This window comes from Tachyglossus aculeatus, chromosome X2, assembly GCF_015852505.1.
Source record: "Tachyglossus aculeatus isolate mTacAcu1 chromosome X2, mTacAcu1.pri, whole genome shotgun sequence".
Classification (NCBI taxonomy): domain Eukaryota; kingdom Metazoa; phylum Chordata; class Mammalia; order Monotremata; family Tachyglossidae; genus Tachyglossus; species Tachyglossus aculeatus.
Genome location: NC_052100.1, coordinates 13,086,572 through 13,111,615, shown reverse-complemented (window position 1 = coordinate 13,111,615; position 25,044 = coordinate 13,086,572). Strand labels below are relative to the sequence as shown.

The 25,044-nt window shown below is 50.6% G+C and overlaps 1 protein-coding gene across 4 annotated transcripts in view; it reads left to right on the top strand.

Moving 5' to 3' along the window:
- Window positions 1-25,044, top strand: part of TCF3 (transcription factor 3) — a 118,406-nt gene that overhangs the window by 65,616 nt on the left and 27,746 nt on the right. For 2 of the 4 annotated variants that reach the window (XM_038770772.1, XM_038770770.1), the window contains exons 4-7: window positions 2,589-2,662; window positions 6,121-6,214; window positions 22,446-22,513; window positions 24,788-24,917. In XM_038770772.1, the coding sequence (XP_038626700.1) occupies window positions 2,589-2,662; window positions 6,121-6,214; window positions 22,446-22,513; window positions 24,788-24,917 (366 nt within the window). Of the gene's footprint in view, window positions 1-2,588; window positions 2,663-6,117; window positions 6,215-22,445; window positions 22,514-24,787; window positions 24,918-25,044 lie in introns of all 4 variants that reach the window. The other 2 variants (XM_038770771.1, XM_038770769.1) reach the window with 1 other exon arrangement.

The window sequence follows — 25,044 nt, the reverse complement described above, 5'->3', positions numbered from 1 at the left end:
TTATCTGAAGCTTGGTATGTTGGGTCCACTTGTGCTCTTTCTGAGTATTTCTGTGTGTGGGCTTATGTTCTGGTGTTCTGTGGGAGGTCCAAGAATAATATGATAATTCACATAATATCCGAGAAAGAGCCGGAGCAGGAGCCAGCTGAGGTCCAAGGAGAAGTGACAGTGAAGGGGCACAGAGGTGGGTGGTGGGTGGGGCCTTTGATGACGGCTCTCACAGCTTTCCTGGGTTGGTCTTGGTCTTCTTCCGTGGAGCAGGGCTCGGAAACATCGGTTCCAACTAGGGTTCTGGCTTCTCTGAGCCTTTGGTCCGTTGATCGGCGGAGCACCTTCCTTCTTCTTCGTTTCTTCCATCAACCATTCCTCTCCTAGTACTCCTTCACCTTTCTCCCTTCGCTCCTTCCCCAGCAGTGGTGGCCCGCGATCCCTCGGGCCCCCCGAGCCCGTTGACCTGGGGGCCGGGACTGAGTCCCGAGGCCCGCGGCGGGGATGGATACAGTCCAGGTGCGGGCAGATCGGTGACAGAGAGTCCGCTTTGCCTCTCCAGCCCCTTGGATCCTGGCTGCTCTGTCACTGACCAGGGAAGGAGCCCATGGGTCGGGTGATTTTTGGTCCGTGTGTTTCCAGGGGTCTGCGGGTGAGTTGCTTGGAAAATACATTGACAGCACAGAAGTTTATTCTGGGAAGTCGGAGGTGGGAGAATTGGCAGCAGTTCTCCCTAGTACCCAAGGTCTTATTAGGGGCTTATCCCTGCTTTGCACAGTAATCACATTGGAAATTTTTGATTAGAAAACAAAATCTAAATGAGAACTATGAATATTCATTATGGGTAGAGATTAATATGCATAATTATGCAAATTAGACAGCAATTAAACACCAATTCTCCGGGGAAATGATTAACACAAAGGCCCAGAAATAGAAGGATGTAATTTGAAAGAAGTTTCTGGTTAAATGAGCAGTAAGGGGGGCAGAGAAGACAAATACGGTGTGTTTGCCATAATAATCAGCTCTGCAAAAGTGAAATTGTTCCGAGCATCAAGCTCTCTCCCTTCTCTCGCTACCCTGTACCCTAGTCTCCAAAGATACCGAACGTTCGGCATGCTTTCAACATGACCCAATGTTAGAAAATGACCGAAAATGGACTCGGGACGGATTGGGTGTGTTCTTCATACTAGTGGTACAAGTGATCATTTTGAAGCTGCTGGGATAGGGGAGCTTTCAGAGCTGTTTGACCTGAGAGACTTCCTTCGGGCGCTGGGAGCACAGCAGGGCCGCGGGGGGACCCTCGGTTGGATGACCCTCTGGGTTTCGTGGGCAAGAGTGCTTCCCGCAACTCGGGAGATGTGACCTCGAGCGCCGTGGGGGATCCTCCTGATTGGCCAAGGACGGCCGTAAGCCCCCGTGATGCCATTTGCTCCTGTCGGAAACTCTAAATTGGACATCTCCTCCCCTTCCCACGAGAGAACTCTCACTCTTCCTCTGTGATTTCTCTGGGCCCGGGCGGCTGCTGCGGCGGAGAAAAGAGCCAAGGCTTGGTTTTTGTTGTGCTGCTTTGTTGGTTGGCTCTCCTACTGCCCCTATTGTTCCCTGAATGCCATGGGTATTGCAAGCACTTGGTGGGTGAGAGAAGAATCCTCAGGTCCCATGCCATCCACCCACCTCTTCGTGGGAGGGCATTGGTAGCTTGCCTTTGGTTCAACATTACATGCCAAGAGGTGGCCGTGAAGCCTGGGGTTTGCGGGCTGGGCTGGGGGTGGACGTGGGGAGGGGGTGGCAGAGGGGAGAGACTGGTCCCTGAGGCTTCCTGAGCAGAGACTTGGGAAATTCGGTGGCTAATTTGATTGTCTTGTGGTGGCCGGGTACCCTGGTAGACCTGGGGAAAAGGGGAAGCATGTTTTTTCAGTAAGTTTAGCCACACAGTCGGGAAACAGAGGGCATTTTGACCCGTTAGGGCCAAGCTATCTCCCTCCCTCATCCCTTCTTGTCCCCTCCTCCCCCCTTTACCCTTCCAGCCCCGGCCTGCCTGTTGAGGGATGAACAGAGCATCCCGGAGAGGGTGTAGGATTGGGGTGGGGAAGTGAAGTAAGGGCTTAGGCGGGAGAGAGAAGGTAGAGGGTGGGAATGGCACTCCGTGCCCCACACCCCAGAGCTTTCACTGAGGAAGAGTACCCATCTGACTGAAATTAGACCGTGGAGTTCCTATAGAATCAGCCGGTGGACAAGGAAGCTGTCCCAGATTCTCTGTTGGTTCACTCAAAAGTAAGGAAACACCTCGTGGGGAGAGATCACGGAGCGAGCCCTTTACAGAGGAACTCGGATACAGTCTGCTTTTCACTCTCTATCTTCACATCTCAGAATCTTCCCAAACAGCTGGCTGCAGATTGAAGCGCTGCTTGCTGAGAGCTCTGTCGTGGGTAGGAGGGAAGGGGCTGGCTGAGAACAAAGTGGAATGGGCTTGGGAATCCAAACACAGTTTTGTTTTTGGAAGGAAGAGTCCGATTTGAGATGACACCTTCAGAGGGGTTGGTCCACGGAGTAACCTTTGTTCTTCCTGTTTTTCTTCCTCCTCTTCTTCCCCCCACCAGGTTTGGAGGAGAGAACAGGATCAGGGTCCTGGGGAGCAGGCGATCAAAACAGCTCTTCGTTTGACCAAGGAAGGGTAAGGACAAAGTTCAACGCTGCCTCCCCCCTCTGAACTAAAACAAACAGACATCACCCTGAGTAACTTCAGTCCCGGTAAACAGTTCTGACTGAGTTCCGGACAGAGATGCTGTTTACCCAGCATCTGAACAGGGACGGACCGTGACATTCCCGGGATGGCAAAGCCTGCCCAGGATCGCCCTGGTCCATCCCTGTCCTTCAGACCTGACTGCTTATGGACCATCCCAGGTACATGGAGGGCAGAGAGTGTGGACGCAGGCGAGGAAGGGCTGGTCTACTTTTAAAAAACCTTCCGAAAGAAGAAATCCGACAGTCTCTTCTTGCTATAACCGTCTCTGGACCCACACAATCTTCCAGCCCAAGTTATCCTTAATCATTCAGTCAACGGGATTTATCGACCGCCGTACTGAGCGCTTGGGAGAGTATCTGACTTCAATCCCTTCAGCTTGATTTCCAGTCACCTTCCCTTTAGATCTGAGGCGGGTTTGATCATGGAGGTTTTGATGACTTCTCCATCGAGGCCCCTTCTGCTGTTCCCCCTGCGGAGGCCTTAGCCAGGCAGGATTTATTGGCCCTTGTGCCTCCCAGTCATAGGGCTGATCGGAGAAGGGGGATCCCGAACAGAAGGGGCTGGACTGAGTGGATGCAGCGTTCTGCTCTGGTTGGAGAAGGGGAGAAGGGCCGTGGATTTTTTCCCTTAAGCACCGTGGAGGAAGGGCTTGGATGTGGCCCTTGGTTTCTCGTCCCCTAGACACCCAGGAAAGTGCTGGAACGACCAGGCTCCTGGCTTCTCTCGGGGGCTGTGCGCCGGCACCTCTGCCGGTCACTCAGGCCAAGATGACTCCTCCGGAGCTTCAGGAAGCAACTTGGCCTAGTGGAAAAACTACAGGTCCGGGGGTCAGAGGCCCCAGGTTCTGCTGTGTGATCTTGGGCAAGTCAGTTCACTTCTCTGGGCCTCAGGTCCTTCATCTGCAGAACGGGGATTCAGTACCTGTTGTCCCTCCTACTTATGTGAGCCCCATAAGGGACCTGATAATAATAATAATAATAATGATAGGATTTATTAAGCGCTTACTATGTGCAAAACACTGTTCTAAGCGCTGGGGAGGTTAAAAGGTAATCAGGGTGTCCCACAGGGGACTCACAGTCTTAATCCCCATTTTACAGATGAGGGAACTGAGGCTCAGAGAAGTTAAGTGACTTGCCCAAGGTCAATCAATCAATCAATCGTATTTATTGAGCACTTACTGCGTGCAGAGCACTGTACTAAGCGCTTGGGAAGTACAAGTTGGCAACATATAGAGACCGTCCCTACCCAACACTGGGCAGTTGGGCACTAAGCCACGCTGCTTCCCTATGATCTTGTGTCTACCCCAGTGCTTAGTAGCTCAGTGGAAAGAGCCCAGGCTTGGGAGTCAGAGGTCGTGGGTTCAAATCCCGGCTCCGCCGCTTGTCAGCTGGGTGACTTTGGGCAAGTCACTTCATTCATTCATTCACGCAATCGTATTTATTGAGCGCTTACTGTGTGCAGAGCACTGTACTAAGCGCTTGGGAAGTACAAGTTGGCAACATATAGAGACGGTCCCTACCCAACAGTGAGCTCACAGTCTAGAAGGGGGAGACAGAGGACAAAACAAAACATATTAACAAAATTAAATAAATAGAATAAATATGTACAAATAAAATAGAGTAATAAATACGTACAAACATATATACATATATACAGGTGCTGTGGGGAGGGGAAGGAGGTAAGGGGAGGATGGGGAGGGGGAGGAGAGGGAGAGGAAGGAGGGGGGCTCAGTCTGGGAAGTCACTTAACTTCTCTGTGCCTCAGTTACCTCATCTGTAAAATGGGGATTAAGATTGTGAGCCCCACATGGGACAACCCGATCACCTTGTATCTTCCCCAGCGCTTAGAACAGTGCTTTGCACATAGTAAGCGCTTAACAAATACCAAAATTATTATTATTATTATTACTACAGTGCTTGGCACAAGTAAGCTCTTAATGAATGCCACAGTTATCACTATTATTAATAGTATTGTTGTTATTGTTATTCAGGAGCTTCTCTTTTATCTTCTCATATGGTTAACCTGCTCCTCACAAACTCTCTGCTCTGGTTGTTTCCCCCAACCTGTGAACCTTCCTATCGAAGGTTTAGAGAAGCAACATGACCTAGCGGATAAAGCCTGGGCCTAGAAGCCAGAGGACCTGACTTCTAATCCCAGCTCTGCCATTTTTCTGCTGTGTGACCTTGGGCAAGTCACCTAACTTCTTTGCCTCAGTGACCTCATCTGTAAAATGGGGATTAAGACTGTGAGCCCTATATCATCATCATCAATCATATTTATTGAGCGCTTACTATGTGCAGAGCACTGTACTAAGCGCTTGGGAAGTACAAATTGGCAACATATAGAGACAGTCCCTACCCAACAGTGGGATCACAGTCTAAAAGGGGGAGACAGAGAACAAAACCAAACATACTAACAAAATAAAATAAATAAGATAGATATGTACAAGTAAAATAAATATATGTCCAACCCGATTACGTTGCGTCTATCCCAGCGCTTAGTTGCAGTGCCTGGCACGTAGTAAGCACTTAACAGATGCCATTAAAAAAAAAAAAATTGGAAGCCCGAGCTTTACAGCTTAGTTGGGGCTGAAAAAGAGCCATTTGTCAAATCCATTCCACCCCAGTGCCATCCTATGATGCACTGCCCATCCTGAGACATGCTTGTCCTGGAATTTCCCTTCCCCACTCAAGCTTCCACTCATTCCCAACTCCCCTCCTGTCTAGGCTTCTGGCGAAATCAGCGGCTTACGTCTAATTGTGTGTAAAAGGGAAAACTGGGGGACAGGGTCACGAGGCAGGACCAGCTCCTTTACCTGGGGCATGTCAGCATTTCCAGGCCCCATGGATTTTTCAAGCAATCGCCCAATCGATCGACCCTTCAGTCAGTGGTATTTACAGGGCACTGTATTAAGCACAGAGTTGGTAGATGGGATCCCTGCCCACGGGGCACTTGCGGTCTGCAGGAGGAGCTTGAAGTCTACAAGAGTTTTCCCATTGGCCCTCTGATGCCTCAAATCCTCAGCAGGTAGCTCTCGAAAAAAGAGCTGATATTTTGTGGTTACCCTTCTCCGCTCCTTCAGCCGTGAGATGTGAGCTTGGGACAGTACTGGTGGACTGGTTCTAGCAAACTGGTGGTTATGGGAGTGGGGGTTGTGAGGCCGGGATGGTAGCCCGAGGGGACCCGTGCTCATTCTGAAAGATCCCAGGAATGAGCTGCCGGAGGCTCCTTTAAAGTGGAACCGATTTGTGTCAGGCAGCTTTTTTTTTGGTGCGGGGAGGAGGGGGAGGACTGCCCTGTGTGTATGGGGAAAGCAGGAAATTTAGAGCCCCTGGCTCTAAAGCCTTTAGGCTTTGACTAACTCTCCATTTCTTTCACTCCAGCAGGGCTATGGGGAAGGGTCTCATTATGGGGAACACCGGGATCTGGCATCCCACAACAGCATATCTTCATCATCATTCCTAGGATCTGGACTTGTCGGTAAGTACCACCAGCTCTCCCCTGCCCACGCGGCCGCGCAAGGCCGGCCAGGGCAATGCGGGAATCTGGCTCCTCACAGCTAGAGCAGCCCTCCATACAGGGGAAGTGAGAGCTCGGAGGTCTCTTTACCAAGCCAGCTGCTTGGTCTGCTGTCTGCCTTGCAGAAAAAATGAGGTGACGGTGAATCTATGATATTTCCATCACTGGACACTCAGAATTTTGGGAGGAGGGTGCTCGGGAAAGTCGAGAGAGGGGTGGAGATTTGGGATTAGCCCCAGAAGTGACATTCTCATCTCCCTGATTCCCAGCCCCTTTCCCCTCACCTCCACCCCTCTGCTTCCCAATCCAACGGGGGCACGAGGACTGAACTTGTAGCACTGCCACCTGTTCGTTTGCCTGGCAGGCTCGTTCCCTTGAGGGGGCAGAAGGCCAGAGAATGAGGCTCTGCCCAACTTTAAAGTCCTCCTAAAACCCCACCTCCTCTAACAAGCCTTCCCCGATGAACTCCCCAATACTCTGAGTCACATCAACTCGTCGGCCCCCTCTGGCACTGGCGTCTTTCTTTCTATCCTTCCTGAGCATTTAGGTAGCTGTGGGATCGATTGTACAGAGTCAGTCTATGTATTCTGATTCATTCATTCAGTCGTATTTATGGAGCGCTTACTGTGTGCAGAGCACGGTACTAAATGCTTGGAAAGTACAACTCAACAACACATAGAGATGGTCCCTACGCAACAACGGGCTTCAAGTCTAGAAGGGGGAGACAGGCAGCAAAACAGAACAAGTAGACAGGTGTCAATACCATCAAAATAAATAGAAGGATAGATATATACACATTAATAAAATAAGTACAGTAATAAATATGTACAGATATACACAATATACACAATCGTAATATTCTGATTACGCTGTTGGTGGATATTTTGTATCTCTCCTTCCCTTTCCTCTATGCTTCCCTTTTACTTTCCTAAGAACTCAGAACAATACATTTCACCCAATGAGCATTCAATAATTATCTTCACCACCACTACTATACAACTGTTACTTCTTTCCTTGGATCAACAGCAAAGTTGGGAATCAAACTCAGAGGTCCTGGGATCTGGGTCTGCACGTTAAAGGGTAGCTTCCCACGCTGGGAAGCAGCTTGGCTGCTTGGAAAGCTTGGAAAGAGCCCAGGCCTGTCAGAGGATCGGGTTCTAATCCCCGCTCTGCCCACCTTGTGACCTTGGGTAAGTCACTTAACTTCTCTGGCCCTTGGTTTCCTCCTCTGTTGAGGATTAGATTCTACTCCCTCCTACTTAGACTGTGAACCCCATGTGGAATAGGGACTGTAATTCAACCTGATGATCTTGTATCTACCCCAATGCTTAGTACAGTGTTGGGCACATAGTAAACGCTTAACAAGTTCCATTATTAGTAGTAGCAACGGCCTTGATAGCCTCCTTTGGGAGATAGGTAAATGCTGTGCCTCAGGGGAAGGGTGCTGGATGCCTCCTAAGTGCTTAACTTCCTTCTCCCCCTCCCATATTTTCCCTCCGAAACATCCCCCCCCAGAATGTCTCCCCCACCACAGAAGTCTTGGAAGCTTTTGGGACGTGGGTAGAGTACTTGATTGGGTCACTGAAAACTTTGCTGTCTCTTTTCAAAGAAAGCGTCCCTCCCGTCTCGGCTTCACCTTGTTGTCTGGAGAAGGCTGGAGGGAGCCTGTGGGGCTGGATGGTGAGATTTCAAGTAGGGGCTCTGAGGACCTGTTTCCCGGCAGGCGTCCTGACAGAGGGGACATCACTGGGAGGTGGTTTGGACGCTGATGTTAACTCCCACCGTGAGCTGAACCTCTTCCGTCAAATTACCTCCCGGGTCCAAATCCAGGGCAGAGCGATGAGTGGACCGTGCCTTTGGGGGTCAGGTCTCAGAGAGAATGAGGTGGCCCTGGGCATCAATCAATCAATCAATCGTATTGAGCGCTTACTGAGTGCAGAGCACTGTACTAAGCGCTTGGGAAGTACAAGTTGGCAACATATAGAGACAGTCCCTACCCAACGGTGGACTCACAGTCTAGAAGGGGGAGACAGAGAACAAAACCAAACATATTAACAAAATAAAATAAATAGAATAGATATGTACAAGTAAAATAAATAAATAGAGTAATAAATACGTACAAACATATATACATATATGCAGTGATATTGCAGTATCTCCAGGCTTCTTCTTCAGATTGAACTTTGTGAATCATTTACACAGATTATCCCCTCCAGAGCTGCCAAGGAAAAGGCATTTCGATGTAGGAAGGAGAGAGACTAACTTCCTGCCACATGGCTCTCTAGGATTTGGGATCGATCAATCAATCGTATTTATTGAGCGCTTACTGTGTGCAGAGCACTGTACTAAGCGCTTGGGAAGTACAAGTTGGCAACATATAGAGACAGTCCCTACCCAACAGTGGGCTCACAGTCTAAAAGGGGGGAGACAGAGAACAAAACCAAACATACTAACAAAATAAAATAAATAGAATAGATATGTACAAGTAAAATAAGCAGAAAATACATCTTCCTGAAGGGTTTGAATGACTCCTAATTGTATTTTCCCCCTCTAGATTGTGAACTCGTTGTGGGCAGGGAACGTCTCCTAATTCTGAGGTATTGTACTCTCCCAAGCGCTTAGTACAGTTCTCCACACATAGTAAGTGCTCAGTAAATATGATTGATTTTTGCATTCATTCAGTCATATTTATTGAGCGCTTACATGTGCAGAGTACTGTACTAAGCGCTTGGAAAGTACAATCTGGCAACAGCGCCAGTCCCTACCCGACAACGGGCTCACAGTCTAGAAGGGGGAGACAGACAGCAAAACAAAACAAGTAGGCATCAAAATAGATAAATAGATATATACACATCATCAATAAAATGAATAGAGTAATAAATATGTACACATATGCACAAGTGTTGTGGGGAGGGGAAGGGGTTAATAATAATAATAATAATGATGATGGCATTCATTAAGCACTTACTATGTGCAAAGCACTGTTCTAAGCGCTGGGGAGGTTACAAGGCGATCAGGTTGTCCCACGGGGGGCTCACAGTCTTCATCCCCATTTTACAGATGAGGTAACTGAGGCACAGAGAAGTTAAGTGACTTGCCCAAAGTCACACAGCTGACGATCGGCAGAGCCGGGATTTGAACCGGGGCTCTTTCCACTGAGCCACGCTGGTGGTGGGTAGAGCAGAGGGATGGAGTGGGGGAGATGGGGAGGGGAGGAGGAGCAGAGGATAAGGTGGGGGCCCAGTCTGGGAAGGCTTCCTGGAGGAGGTGAGCTGTCAGTAGGGCTTTGAAGGGAGGAAGAGAGCCAGCTTGGCGGATGTGCGGAGGGAGGGCATTTTGGGCCAGGCGAAGGATGTGGGCCCTGGGGATCAACGGCGGGACGGGCGAGAACAAGGCCCAGTTAGGAGGTTAGCGGTGGCAGAGAAGCAGAGTGGGCAGGCTGGGCTGTAGAAGGAGAGAAGGGAGGTGAGGTAGGAGGGGGCAAGGTGATGGAGAGCTAAGTTAAGCAGTTGCAATTAAGTAGGGTGAGGCTTCCAGCTGCCCTTTCCCTCTGCCCAATGATGGTTTGGTCTAGGGGAGTTGGGGAGCCTGAGGTCTGATCCTGAGGCCACCCCTCCCTTTGTGAAATGACCGAAATTCACTCCAGGCCTCAGAGGGCAGCTGTGGGCAAAGAAGAGTACTGGATAAGAGACAGGTGGAGATGAAGAAAAACAAGAAAAGAAAGGAAGGGGGGGAAAAAAAGGATTAGTGGTACTATTATTAAATGGCTCAATAGTAGAAGGGGCCTGAAGGCTCTGCTCGTAGCAAGCAGATTCGCTCTCCCGCCCTTTCCCCTCCCTGTTTCTGAGAATGAGAAATCTCACCAGCCATTCTTTCCTCTCCTCTTATGCTGGGGAGCAGCAGGCATGGTGTTGTCCGATTCCACGTGGAAGTGGCTATTCAAAATGGGTTTATTGTCCCACTGACCCTCCCTCCCTCTTCACCGGTCCCCCCAACACGGTCAGAGGGGCATGTTTTAACTGAGAGCTCCTGGATGTGAGCTTGAGCCCGAAAAAGCTAAGAGCACCTCTGAGAAACGCTACCCTGCTGGCTGTAAGGAGGAGGCTGCTTGACTGACACCAGGGAAGCTGGCAGTTCACAGGGCGGGAGAAAGCCACTCAGGAGATAAGAGGGGTGCACATGCTGGCTGACGGCGAACTCCCAGGAGGGCAGAAGGAGGGCCCCTTGGCTGTTCTTTCTGGAGCAGTAGCCCAAAGAGGACTGTGGGAGAGCCAGAGAGATTCAGTGGCCAGCTGCCTGCTCTCATGGTCCAGGCTGGCCACTCGCCTGCACTGACAGCCGTCTGGTCTCTCTAACGGCATGGAGAACTCCAGCTTAACTGGTGACTGCAGCCTAGCTGCTGCTTCCAGGTGCTCCCGCAAAGTGGGAGGCAGCCCAGGGCAGTGGGGACAGAAGCAGTGGACAAGAAAGTCGTAACGGTTTGCCGGAAGGGATGCTCATCACCACTGTCGAGATTGCTGTTGTTATTACTACTGCCCCTTTATGCCGGTAGTCTCAGTAGCGACCCCAGCACCACTGGGTGATTGGGTGTGGGGAGCCAGTATCCCCGGGAAAAGCTCCATCCAGCAGGATTCTTCCCTCTTAGGGACCTGGGTCAGCTCTTCCCCAGGGGCCAGGATGGCTGCTCTATTAGGCATGCCAAGAAGTGGCCCGGAGAGCGGGTTTAGGATGCGGTCCGAAGTGATGGGTGGAGTTGAGGAGCGCAAGCACGCCTCATAGAGTGGGCATTCTCGGAAGCAGGGCCACCGTGTAACGGTGGGGACCCCCCCCTCGACCCTCACCCTGCCGTACCTTCTTGTGGTCCCCGAATCGGCTGGGTGACGGGGGGTGGGGGTAGAGGAATGAAACCCAGAGGGCCAGGAACCATGTCTGTCCAGAGGTGGATTGATCGCACACTCTCTGGATATTGACGAGTCCAAGGCCCCTCTGCGCTCAAAGAAGGATAAGGAAAGAGAAATTGGAGGCGAGACTGGGGAGGGGAAGGTTAGGCTGTCCATAGCGCTCCTCTGCATTGCTGTCCTCGGCCTAATGGCCCTTTCTTCCTGAGGGAGGGAAGAAGGGAGTGTCTCTGCCATCTACCTTCCCACCCTGCTCACGCCATCGGATCCCACAGTGGCTTGACTCGGTAGCAGCCAGTGCTCTGGCCAGGTTTCCTAGGAATCCCTTTTCCAGGCAGCTGCTGGTGTTGGGAAGGCTCACAGGAGCCGGGCCCTGCCTAGAAAGAACTGCGGGTACAGTGGGAGGCGAGTCAGCCAGGTCGGGGGACAGCAGCTGACATGCTTCAGGTCGGGTGGAGAGCCAAGTCTCTTGGTATTGGATCCTAGCCACCACCACTTCTAGCACTGCGCCCTGTAGCCTCCCTGAGCCTCGGCTTCCTGGCTTTGAAACGGCACGTGAGGGCCCCACCAGCCTTCAGCGTGGGGCCCTCACAGGGGGTGCCCAGGACTGCCTTGATGTGGCAGTTCCTCCGAGGTCATGGTGGTGGTGGTGTTCCTGGCAAGTTTTGGCCATTGGTGTAGCTTGTGGGAGAGATGCCGTTTGGGGCTGAAGGCTGCACGGCAGAAAGCTCTATGGTGCACCAGCTGGGGCGTTCAGCTCTTGGGTCCCGCTTGGTAGAAAGTGAGGTCTGTGATCCTGCACCCTGCACTCAGAGGGGTCTGAGGAAACAGGAATTAGAGGTTAGGTGAAGGGGAGCCGGCGTTTGGGTTGCGTGTGTCTTAATAGTGAAAGATAGTATTTATTGAGAGCCCATCTGGGGCAGTGTACTGTGTTTGGAAAAGTACAACACAAAGAAGCGAGTCGCTAGCTGCCTACAAGGAGCTTACACTCACACTCTGAGAATAATAATAATAATAAGGATGATGGCGTTTATTAAGCGCTTACTATGTGAGAAGACAATGGAATTCTCCTGGTTGGTAGGGGAAAACAACTGGGGAGAGAGCTAAGCTTGGAGAGCTTTAGGAGCTACATCCCGATGTCAGCTCAAGTGAGTCAATCAATTGGTGCATCATTTTTATTGAGCAGTCACTGTTTTCAGAGCACTGTACCAAGCAGTCAATCATATTTATTGAGTGCTTACTATGTGCAGAGTACTGTACTAAACTCTTGGGATAATACAGTACAGCAGAATTAGCAGACATTCCCTGCCAATAAGGAGAAGCAGCGTGGCTCAGTGGAAAGAGTCCGGGCTTGGGAGTCAGAGGTCGTGGGTTCTAATCCCGGCTCCCCCGCTTGTCAGCTGTGTGACTTTGGGCAAGTCACTTCACTTCTCTGGGCCTCAGTTACCTCATCTGTAAAATGGGGATTAAGATTGTGAGCCCCACGTGGGACAACCTGATCACCTTGTATATCCCCCCCCCCCCGGTGCTTAGAACTGTGTTTTGCACATAGTAAGCGTTTAACAAATACCATCATTATCATTATTGTTATTATTAAGGAGCTTACAGGAGAGTCCAAAAAAGCAGAGGTCATTACATTCATTCAGTCGTATTTATTGAGCGCTTCCTATGTGCAGAGCTTGGTTAGTGACATTCCCTGTCCGCAATGAACTTACAGTCTGCGGCTGGGGCGGGGGGCCCAGACAGACATCAATACAAATAAAGTTACAGATATGTACATAAGTGCTGTGGGAGGGGGGAAGAGTGAAGGGAGCAAGTCAGGGTGACGCAGAAGGGAGTGGGAGATAGGAAAAATGGGGCTTAGTCTGGGAAAGCCATTTGGAGGAGTTGTTCCTTCAGCAAGGCTTTGAAGGGGGACAGAATAATTGTCGGATTTGAGGAGGGAAGGCGTGGGCTAGGGGTCGACAGCAAGATGGGCCAGATCGAGGCCCAGTGAGAAGGTTAGTGCTAGAGGAGCAAAATTGGTAGACACGCTCCCTGGCCACAACAAGTTTACAGTCTAGAGTCTTTCTGGTTCCTTCTGATTTCCAGGATTTGGGGAATGTTCTCCAAGGCCCAGTGCCATGGAAGAACAGTGGAGGGGATAGGCAGCCCCCTAAGACTAATAGTAATTATGGTGTTAACTGCTTACTATGTGCCAAGCACTCTACTAAGCACTGGGGACAGATACAAGATAATCAGGTTAGGCACAGTCCCTCTCTCCTCTTGGAGCTCACAGTCTAAAGGGAAAGGAGAAGAGGCATTGACTCCCCATTTGACAGATGAGGAAACTGAAGCACAGAGCCATGAAGTGACTTGTCCAAGGTCCCGCAACAGACAGGTGGCATGGCCGGGATGAGAACCCAGGTCCCCCAACTCTCAGGCCCGGGCTCTTTCCATTAGGCCACGCTGCTTCCCCAGGCTAGTTCAGGCATCCTGACTGTGAACCCGAGCTCTTTCATTGTCAGAAAAATGTATTGATTAAACCCCCACCTGCCCATTGGCTCTCTCTTCCTCAGGCTTCCCTTGTGGAGCCAGGACTGTGTGTGACTCGGTATCCCAGAAAGGCAGCCTAGCTCGCCTGTTCTGAAGAAATCCAGAACGGTATCCCTCTAGCTTGGTGGTTTCCGACAGTGATTTGATGAGCTCCTGGGATTCTCACCAGATCCCAGGAGTGGGGGAGTCCTAGCTGTAGAAATCTCAACCACCCCTCTCCCCTCTGCTGCTGCCCCCATTTTGGTGCGGTGGAGAGAGGGAGCAGGAGGAAGAGTTGTGTGTCCCATCTCCTGCTAGTGTCTTGAGGGGGTGGGGAGGGAGGGTGTGTGTATATATTGGGGTAAGATCTCCAGAAGCATTGAAGCAGGGAAACAAGGAAAGGGTTCTTTGGCCGTTGGGGTAAAATACCTCCCCAGTGAGCCAGTATAACTCCGTTCCCTCACGTATGCACATATAGGCCCATACAGAAGTGTGCCCCCAAACCCGGACACACCTCTGTGATGTATTATACCAGCGGTCTGTGCCATCTCACTCCCTGAGGGATCTTGTCTCCACTCCTCTGCGGTGAAAGAGGGGAAGGGACTGTTCAAACAGTGGGGAAACCGAGAAGCCGTCACAGATTTCCTTCTCATAATTCTTTCTGTATCTGGCTTCCTTGGAGAGAAGTCTTTCTAATCTTGTGTGCTACTGTGAGTTGTGCTCTTTGTGGACAATAGTTTAACCTGTCACTAGATTCAGTGTTGTCAACGGTCCCGTCTTTACGTTCAGCCCACTTTCTGTATGTGGCTGGAGTGGCATAGATCCAGATTCCAGTTCCACTCTCCACTCTTCCCCTCCTCGGCGAAATGCACTGTACCAAGAAATGTCTATTCCTCTGAAGTTGTGGAGCAGGCTTTACATGGGTCTGAGGTCCCTGAAGTAGTGCAGGGTTCATCCTGGGAGTTCAGCTTGTGGGTCTGAGGTCCCTTAAGTAGTGCAGGGTTCATCCTGGGAGTTCAGCTTGTGGTGGGCTCAGGCCTATGTGGAGGGTAGCGGCTCAGGAGGAAGGGATGGGAAGAGAAGCACCTGAGGGGAGAACTGGCTCTGGCAGATGGGGTGATTTGAAAGGTCCATGCGTGACCTTTCAGGGGGCTAAGAGCACAGCAGGATGTGGCTGCAAAGTTCCCCTGCGCCTGCTTGCCAGTCGAGCGATGCATCAGCAAATTCATATAAAACATAATTCGCTTTTGGGGAGGGTGGAAGGTTGGGGGACACTGGGAAAGCTCAGTGCGCAACTGATTTCTTGGAAAGACCTGATGAAACAGAAAGTTTCATGAACATCCAGATATTCCACCCCAGAATCCTGATGTTTCTCCGGGCTCTGGTCTTCCTCCCCTTCCTTTCTCTCAGAGCAGATGGGAAAACGGTCCCAGAAGTTGGTCCTGTCTTAGAATGCCCCTATTTTCTCCCACCCTTAGGGCCGGGCAGTAGCGTAGCGTGGGTTAGAAGATTGAGGGCTTTCTGAAGCCCGTTTTGTAGAGACCCCTGAGAGAGAAATCGAATATTAAGGTCAAGCCAAAAGACTTTTTAAGATCCAGACTGGGGAACTATCCTTCCCCCACCATGTTTCTTTGGAATGGATATATATGTGTATGTGTGTGTCTGTGTGTGTTGTACACGCATGCACTTTAAAACTGTTGCAAGTAAGATGGAAGAAAATCATGATAATGCTGTAGATTTCTGTAGCTCCTTTCTTCCCAAGAACTCAAACGGCTTTTATAGCTGTTAATTTTTGTTTGTTTTTGTTTTGCTTTGTTTTTTTAACCCTGGTCATCTCTGGAAAAGTCAGGAATGTTTACCTCCCCTCATACAGTTCACATGAGTCACTAGAGGGAAAAGTTAGAGGCAGGAGAAATGCAGGAGTTTGGAGAGGAATAGTAGGAGGGAACTGGGGTGATAACTGGAGGGAGCTGTGGGGGCATGGGAGGGTTTTTTTTAGGGTAGGGGATGCATTAACATGTTTGAAAGCAGTGTGGAAGAAGCCATTGGAAAGCGAACAGTTGAAAATCGTGGTCAAAGAGTGAAGAAAGGAGGAGGTGTTTTGATCTGGTGCCAAGGGTTGGGGTCAGAGGCACAGGTGGAGGGGATGGATTTTGAGAGGAGGCAGGAGATCTCCTCTTGAGATACTGCTGGAAAAGATGGGATAGTCAAAGAAGGGGTGGGAAGAGGGAGGGACTGAGCCGGGACCCCGAGTCCATAGTTCAGTGCTGGACAATTAGGCAGGCTTTGCCCACAGCCAGTATGTGTATATGTGTGCATCTCTCTCTCTCTCTCTCTCCCTCCCTCCCCCCCCCTTCCCCATCCCCCACAGATTCAGAAATGCAAATGCATCAAGTAATTTTTAAACACTCTGTTGGTTTCCAACTTCCGCAATGGTTTTGTAAATTTGCTTCCCTCCCTTGTAGGGATGTTTTTGAATGTTTGGCATATGGACGATTGTCCATTTCCCCCCCTCCTTCCTTTGCTATTTTGAATTGATAAGGTGGTGGCTGGATTATTGTATGTATAATATAGTAAAATATAATTAGTAATAGTAGTATGTAACTCTTGTTAAATCTTCACTTCCTCATGCACATGGCTGCTACCAGGGCAGGGGGACTCCTGACCCGAGCCATCTTACGTGGAGGAAGCCAGCAACGGAGGAGATGGGAAAGAAAGGCAGACAGTCACGGCTCATCAAGAAAACGTGCCCCGGGCTTGGCGCATAGTTAGAGTAGTAGATCGATAGCTATGACCCCTTCCGGAGTTCTGGCTGCTTCTCTGTGTTTCTTTTTCCCTTTCCTGCTGCTAACGGAATCGATGCTATAGATGAACTTGGATTCACAAGGTTCTTGCCCCTCCTTCATTATCTGTGGTTTATAAGCTCACCACTCCCTCTGAGTTGGCTTCTGAGCCAGGGGAAGAAACAACTATCCAAGAAATAATGGAGTCGAGGCCAAAGGGTCCAGTTTAAAGGAGGTGAAACTTAAACTTTGAGGTCCTTCTCAAACTTGGTGCCAGGTTAACTCCACTCACTTGAGCCGGGTTTTGGCTGGGACCCCTCAACCTGCCCCGTAGATCCTTAGGGGGAATCCCAGGCTGTGAGTTTCAGGGATTGGGCCTATTAATGTTAGACATCTCTGGGGGAATCAGAAGTGCCTTCTTAGAAGCCTAGAGAATTTTAATTTTTAAAAACTCTGAGTGGGCCTTTCCTGATCTCTGGCTTTCTCATGAGGGGCTCTTTGGAGGGGCCTAGGGATCTTTGGAGGGTAATGGGGGTGTAAAAAAAATCAGTGGAAATCCATTTCTGTGGGACTTCCCGAGCACTTAGCACATTGGATCTAATGGGTGCTCAGTAAATAATAGCAGGTACTATCGGCCTAGCTGAAAGAAGGTGACTTTTCTCATTTGTGGCTCACCGGGGCCCAGGGGACGCGACGGCCTTTCCTTCAGGAAAGGCCCAGGAAGTAGAACAAACATTGCTCCTGGGCTCTTTAGAAAATGGGGTTATCTGAGAGATCTGTGCCTGGCCTTTGCTAAGCCTTAGGTCCAGAATGGGCCCTCATCGAGGATACCTTTCTTACCTCCCTCAGTCTTAGGCAGAGGGCTTTACTAAAGTCCTCTGTTTGCTGAGGCTCAATCTCAGTGGAAGGCTGTAATAAGCGGGCAATCTCCGGCAGAAAGTGTTTCACTTAGTGGATGTCGGTCTCCAGTTAAGGACTGTGTGAATTCTACTGACCAGAGCCCCCATGGAGCAGTTGGAGTTGCAGGAAACCATCATCACCTTCTCCTAACACGCCCCCGCCCCCTCCCAGGCCCCTTCTTTCGTTCCTGTAGAAGCAAATCTACCGAATGCCTTGGGGTTTACTCCAGTCTGAAAAAGGATTCAAACCCATGATAGTTTTACTGGCCCCTTCAAATGGTCTCCTTCCCCAGCTCCCCTTCCCCGGGGGCAGCCGGGAGAAGGGGCTGGTGATGGGGCAAGTGTAGCCAGGTGTCCTCAAGGTGATGAGGTGAGGTGAGTCGAAGACTCCAAAACCTTGCAACCTTGATTCTGTAGCCGGTGGGCTGAATTTTCCTTCAAGGTTTTCGGGACCCAGTGTTAACTTGCATGGCTGGTGAGTGTCGATGAGACACTCCTGGCGGATCAGTTTAAAAAGCACTGGTTTGGGGAATCAGGAGACCTGGGTCCTAGGCCCGGTTCTGCTTGCTGGGGCTCTGGCATCAGCGATGCAAGAATCACCTTGGGTACTCCGCAGAGTGGACAGGCCCAACGGGAATCATGACAGATAGCTTGGCCATTGTGGGCGGCCGAGACAGCGGCGACGGAGGCAACCACCTGCCGGGGCGTGGCGATCCAGGCCAGCGTCAGCACCGAGCTGCTGCGGTCACTTCGACTGCTAATGTCAAAAACCTACATGTGCCCTTCATGATGGGCGGCATGGGGCCCTGCCAGCCTACCCATCGGCTTTCGGCCGCGGGAACAGACCGGCCGGGAGGAGAGCGTCCAAGCGGTGCCGGGCCAGCCACCGGCACCTGCATGGATTCCTCCACACTGATTCTTGGACCTGAGGTCTCCCAGTCAAGCCTCAGTCATTTGTGACTGAAGATGCTATCATCGTCCTCATGGTGAAATCAGATATCTTCTTTGAAGCAGTTTTCATGAGCACATGATGGGAATGGCTTGGGGGTCCCCTACCACCGCACCTGCCTCTGGATAAAGATTTTTGGAATCGGGCAAACGGGAGACCTCACTCAGGCCTAAAATAGAGCAGATCTCCTCTCCCCTCTCCCCTGCCCTCCAACCCCCCTTCACCCTTTGAGCCCACTTCTGCAGGTTCAGACTGCTCAAGACAATAAATACAATGATTCAGCACTGCTCTCTCTGGGGCTGTCTCATGGTTACCCACTCTGGATCATAGCAATAATATTTGTAGTATTGGTTAAGCACACACTGTGTGCCAAGCACTGTACTAAGCACTGGGGTAGATATGAGATCGTCAGTTTGGACGCCGGCCCTGTCCCACCTGGGGCTCATAGTCTAAACAGGAGGGAGAGCAGGTATTTATACAATCCCAGTTGACAGATGAGGAAACTGAGGTGGCCCGGAGAAGTGAAGTGACTCGCCCAAGGTCACACAGCAGGCAAATGGCGGTGCTGGTAATGGAACCCAGGTGCTCTACTTTCAGGCCCGGGCCCTTTCCACTAGGCCACACTGCTTCTCAAACCTGTCGTTTACAGATATGTAGATATGAAATTGCTGTGAGGCCCTGGGCCAGTCCCAGGACCCTGAGGCAGTGTGTATCCCCACATCCCAAGGAATGGGACACACCATCTCAGTGCCTCTACGTGTGCAGTGTTCCTCCGATTCCATCACGGGGTACTAAGCCCATTTCTGTGCACTGAATAATTGGGGTGAGGGAGCAGGTCCTTCAACTCTTCCCCTAACTCATTTCAAGTTTCTCCTGGGGGAGTAGGTAGAGTGTTCCTAATCCCCATTAGAGTGGTCCAGAAAGTTTTGTTCTTTTTTTTTATGGTATCTGTTAAGTGATCACTTATGTGCCCGGCACTATACTAAGCACTGGTTGGGTACAGATGCCCCATCGAGCACACTTGGATTATCCAGGCAGCCCCATTCTCACCCAGGGAATGGGTTCCTCTGGAACCCGGTCCCAGGATTTGGGTTTCCTTTTGTTCCCTCCCATCCTGGTGGTCTCAGAAACATGTTTCCATCTTGGTTTAATGAGGCAAGAATCTCTACTATTTCTCTCACCTCCTTGCCCCATCTCTTCTGAAATCCCTTCCCTACTCACCTAGCAGAGCTACCACTGCCGTCTTTGAGGTCCTTCTAGAGGAACGGCCATCTCGGGGAAGTCCCCGTTTGTAGACATCCCCAGTCTGCCTTCCGAGTCCCACTGCCCCATTCTTCAGAGCGACTGAGAGCCTGCGGCCTTTTCCTCATCCTTTATGTTATTGGACTCTCTGTTGGTTTTTATCCCACTCAAGCAGATGGGAGGCCCCTCTGTCAGGGATAGGGAAGTTGGAGAGGCCCTTGTCCCCTGTAGGGTTCCACGGAGCTACGTGCTAGAGGGCAACAAGTGGAAGTGCCTATGCCCCAAGTAGTTCTGAAATTCATATTTTGGGACACTCCCGGGGTCACAACTATTGCCCAAACATTGTGGGAGCAGTTCAGTTAGCGAGGGAGTGGCTGGCCTCCCGGATGGGAATGGCAGAAAAAAGTGCCCATTTCAGGGGCCTCGGCCCACCATCTCCACTTCTTTTATCTTAGCTTACCTCCCCTTCAGTCATGGCTGGCTGGACTAAAGGTAGCCCTGGCCACAGTGGGGAGGGGGGAAGATCATCCTGAGGCAGGGATAGACGTGTGTGCTTCCAGGAGGGGATATGCTTTGGCTTCCCTGCATCCCAAAGCTCATAGAGTCTTCCTTTCTCCCTGCCTGTGCATGACCAGCTTGGACCCTGGTTTTGAGGAGCTCTGAGCAGCAGGACATAGAGGATCTAGCTATTTAGGGGTTGTACCCAAACCAAAGCTTTTCTTAACAACTGAGCATCTTCATGGTCCTTCCGCATTTCAGACTGGGGTATCGGGTAGGTCTGGCCATTTTTCAACAAGCCATATTTTCTTCTGAGGGATTTGCCACCTCCTCACTCTGTGAAGGTTCTAGAATTTCATTGAGCCACCGGTCCAGTGGTCGTTTTTTTTGCCGATCTCCTGTGTAAGGGTCATCTTCCTTCTCCCACCAGCACAGAGCCCTCACCACCAAGCCAAGACCTGAGTCTTGTTAAGTTTGGGACTGACCGACATAGGAGACTTATACCGTAAATTAAGCATGCTGTAACATAGCCGTACTGATAGGTAGCTGTGATGCCAACTGTTCACTTGAGCCATTAGCATGACTTTCTGATGCCAAAAAGGAGCGTTACTTCTGCTTGCCATGCAGGGGATTGTATCTGAATTACTACCAGAGATGTGGGTATTGAGCTCCTGCTCTGCGCAGAAGGAAGAGTATGCCAAGGTTCGAAGACACAGTCCCTGCCCTCAGAGATGAAGTCTTGAAAATGTAGACCCAATTTTTTCCAAGCTTTTATCAAAAAGAATAATAGAAACCTGATCACCTCAAATTTTTCTTGAAATGTCAAAATCCAGACCTAGCACCTATTGAACCTACAGTAAGTGTTTCTTGAGTGCTTACCTTGTGCTGAACACTGCACTGAGCTCTGGGAAGAGTATAGAAGTCATGATCCCTGCCCACAAGAAGCTTATAATCTAAATGGGGGAGAGAGATGTAAAGTCAGGTATAAATAGGAGGAAGAAGTGGTGATCAGATAGGAGAGGATGTAAAATGACATGTCCAAAATTGCACTGGGAAGTAAAGCAAAGGAAAGGTCTGACCTGGGGAGAAGAAAAAGTGAATTGGGTAGTGCTTCCTGGGGGAGGTGGGATTTCAGAAGGGCTTTGGAGAGAGAGGGAGAGAAGAAAAAAGAAAAGAAAAAAACATGGCCTAGTGGAAAAAGCACGGGCTTGGGAATCAGGGGCCCTGGGTTCTCATCCCAGTTCTGCCACTTGTCTGCTGTGGGACTGTGGGAAAGTCATTTCACTTCTCTGCCCTCAGTTACCTCATCTGTAAAATGGGGATTAAGATTGTGGGCCCCATGGGGGACGTAGATTGTGTCCATTCTGATTTGCTTGTTTCTACTGCAGAGCTTAGTACCGTGCCTGGCACAGATTTAAGCACTAGCAAATACTATTTAATAAAAGAAGCCGTGGTCCGGTGGGTTCAAAAGGTGAGGGAGTTCCGGTCAGTATGGAGGACATGAACTTAATCAATCAGTGGTATTCAATGAGTGCTTACCATGTGCCGAGCACTGTACTAAGCGCTTGGGAGAGTGCAATATAATAATATAAAGGAATTGGTAGACACGTTCCCTGCCCACAGCGAGCTTACAGTCTAGAGTGCTTAAGCGCTTAGCACAGGACTCTGCTCCCAGGAAGTGCTCAATAAATACCGTTGATTGATCAAGGGATCATCGATGGGTGGGTCAATGCAGGGTACAGTGAAGTGGGCTTGGGAGGAACAGGGAGTGTGAGCTGGAGTGCAGTAGGAGGAGTCAAGGGAAAGAGGGGGAAGAGCCGAACAACGGACAGCCAGGGGTTTCTGTCTGAAGCATGTCTGGAGGGTTGGCCATCTCCTGCTGCCATCCTGAGAAATCTGCTTCTCTGGAGTTGCTGCTTGCACGACGGCTTGAAAAGTGGAGTCGGGAGGCCGTGTGGGTCATGAGTCAGTTAGTTGTCCAGGAACAGTGATCACATTTTGGTCATTTCTGGAGGTTCATTTCCCCTCACTGACTGGCTCTGAGCTCATAGTGGTTGAAGGCTGTCCACGGGCTGGGTTTTGTTCCGCCCTGGTGTGTGCCTCTGACTCTGGTCGTCTTCTCATTATTATACCGATTTGTAAGTTAGGGGTTCTGTTTGAAACTGAGTTTCCAGAACCCCAAGCTTTCCCTTGTATCATGGCAAATGAAGACACGCCCCCACCCCCCAACTGATAGTGGAAGTGAAAGATCTACTCTTTTCCTGGGAAACAATGAGCTGCTTCCGTCAGCATCCCGATGGGGAACAGGAGCCGAATTCCAAGATGGCTCAGTGCTCAGCCGAGAAGTTGATTTGTCCGGGCCAGGTCGGTGTGCATATCCCCACGATGGGCTTCTGTTTCCTCTTTCAGGAAAGAGCAGCGAGAGAGCCCCTTACTCAGCATTTGGAAGAGACCCTGGGATGCCGGGACTTAATCAGGTAAAGAGAAGAAAGAGTTGGATCCATTTGGAGAGGTGAGGGAAGTAGGGGACGGATGTCGGAGCAAGGATTTGGAAATGGCAAAGCTAAAAACTCACCTTGGCTGCCAGAGCCCACTGGGCAAGGAGGAACTGCTGGGCTCTGCCTCCAGCTCTTTCCCTTGTCACTCTCCTGGGCCTCAGCACCTCTGTCTCCCTCTTCCCATCCTGTCCCCATCCCCCTTTGACCCTTTGAAAACGTCACCCGGGGTGAGGTGCCTCTTGCTGGCAAAACCGTCAGCATTAGAGCACTTTGTCATCGAAACAGTTACACTATTTTCCTCACTTGAATAGGTTTTGGCTGGATGAGTTTCTTTTTAAAACCGTGTTTTAATTTTACCCAAATTTGTCATAATTTCCTCTTCTCTGAACTGAGGATGTTTCCTTTGCTGAAACAGCTGTGCTGTCTGCCTGTGCCAGAGTGGATTTAATTTACCACCAAAACTGCTAAAATAGAAATGGGACAGGTGCCAGACCCTGCCTTTTTTTTTTTCCTCTGTCCTTTCTTTTCTTCTTTTTAAATTATGATTTTTGTGGAGGTTTTCATTTGGGGTAGTGGGCGTGAGCACATGGGGGAGGGAAAGACGGCAATGACAGACAGTATAATGTGACACTTTGGGGGCTGGGCTCTCCAGGGTCCAAGCGTGAGCCCAGAGTCCCCGGGCCTCGGTGTGGAGCTACCGGGACGGGGTTTGAGTTTACAATAGGGAATCCTGATGGAGACCTGCCTCTTGGAGACCAGTTGCAGCTCCGTGGCTCTGAAAACGGCCCCCAGCCACGTGGGAGCCCGTAGGCTGGCTGCTGGCTTCTCCCTCTTCAGTCCCCGAAGAATTCACCTGTGGGCTGGCCAGCCGTAACAAGACTCTCTGATTGATCACTGAGCTGCCGTAGGGCCACCGTAATCTCCGATCCCGCTTCCATGTGAAGCGAGCAATTAAAGAGCCTGGCATGCGGGGAAGTCACCATTGGCGTTCGGTCTAATCCACCCTCCTGACAGCAGTTTAACTTGTTAGTTCGACCTCGTGCAGCATAAGATAGAGAGAAGTGCGACCATTATTGTCAGCGTCTCCTGCCCAGCGGGTCTGTGGTATTTTTTCCCCCATTTCACAGATGAGGCGATTCAGACCCATTTGGTAGGGGACTTACTGCTTCTGCCATGGCAGGATCAGAATCTCGACTCCTACCCCCGGGGTTTATTGGCTGTGGTGTAGCCCGCTTCCCCCCGTCTCACGTACCTCCTTGCCAGTTCTGTCTTTATTGGGGTGCCGCCTGTTGTTCTGGGACAGGGTTAGAAGGAAAGGAGTGGTTTGCAGTGGTTCTGCCTTGATCTCTGGTTCTCCCTAATCCTTGGGCCCCGAGATCCAAGCGAGCGGCTCAATTACCTTATCAACCCCGTCTGGTCTTTGGGCATTTCACCGGTAGATCTTCAGAGGGGCTCCTGTTCTCCAGTTCAGAAGAGTGAAGGCTTAACCCTTAGCCACGTGGGTGCTAAGAGGTAGCAAAGGGTGGGTTTATAAGGCAAAATGATTCTGAACCTTCCTAACTCCAGCAGAAAACATGCCTCCAACCAGGGTGGCCAGAGAGTGGATCATTTGCTTTCCCACCACAGGTGCTCCCCTATTAGTTGCCCTTAAAGTTCAAAGTGTTCAGAAAAATCTCATGTCAGCCTTCCAAGGGGCAGACTGAATACATCTGGGCTAAGCGTTAGGCGCCTCTTCTCTCGGAAGGAACTAAGGGCATCTGAGATGGAGAAAGGTGGAGTATTTATCTGGCTGTAAGCTAGACGGGGTCCAGAGCTCATCACAGTGTCGCTTCTCCTTCTTTAGACTGTGGGCCTCGTGTGGGACAGGGGCTGGGTGTGATCTGATTACCTGGTATCTGTCCTGGCACTCAGCACATAGTAAGCGCTGAACAAACGCCATCATTAATTCTTCTTCTTCTTGTAATATTCACTTCTTCCTTTTACTGGCACCCATTTCCATTTTCAAAAGTCAAGAATTCTTCCCCATTCGGCCTGATTTTTTGCCCCCCTGGTGCTAAAGTCCAAATAGAGGATTGGGACTTCGAGCTGCAGGTGAGCCTGCCTTTAGTGCCAGAGAGAAAGGGCGGTGCCTTGACGCTCCTACTGAGGTTTGGTGTAATCAGCTTAGGTCAGAAGAAGTAACCCGGGCAGCCCCGACAATTTTCTGCCCTGCTTATTTTCTGGGAAGGCCTTTCATGTGTCCTTGTTTTGCAGGCTGGTTTCCTGTCCAGCGAGATGGGACTCACCAGCCCGGGCCCACTGTCCCCAACGGGGGTGAAGGGAGGATCCCAGTATTACTCGTATCCTAACAACCCTCGTAGGAGACCGGCCGACAGTAGCCTCGGTGAGTGGCAGCTGACTGGCAGGGAAGAGGGGGAGGGTGCCTTGTTTGCTTTCCCCTGGGAAGAGGAAGGTTCACCTCCCTCTCTTGGTTTTTCTTGTAACCTGCTTCGGATGCCAGTGTGAGCTGC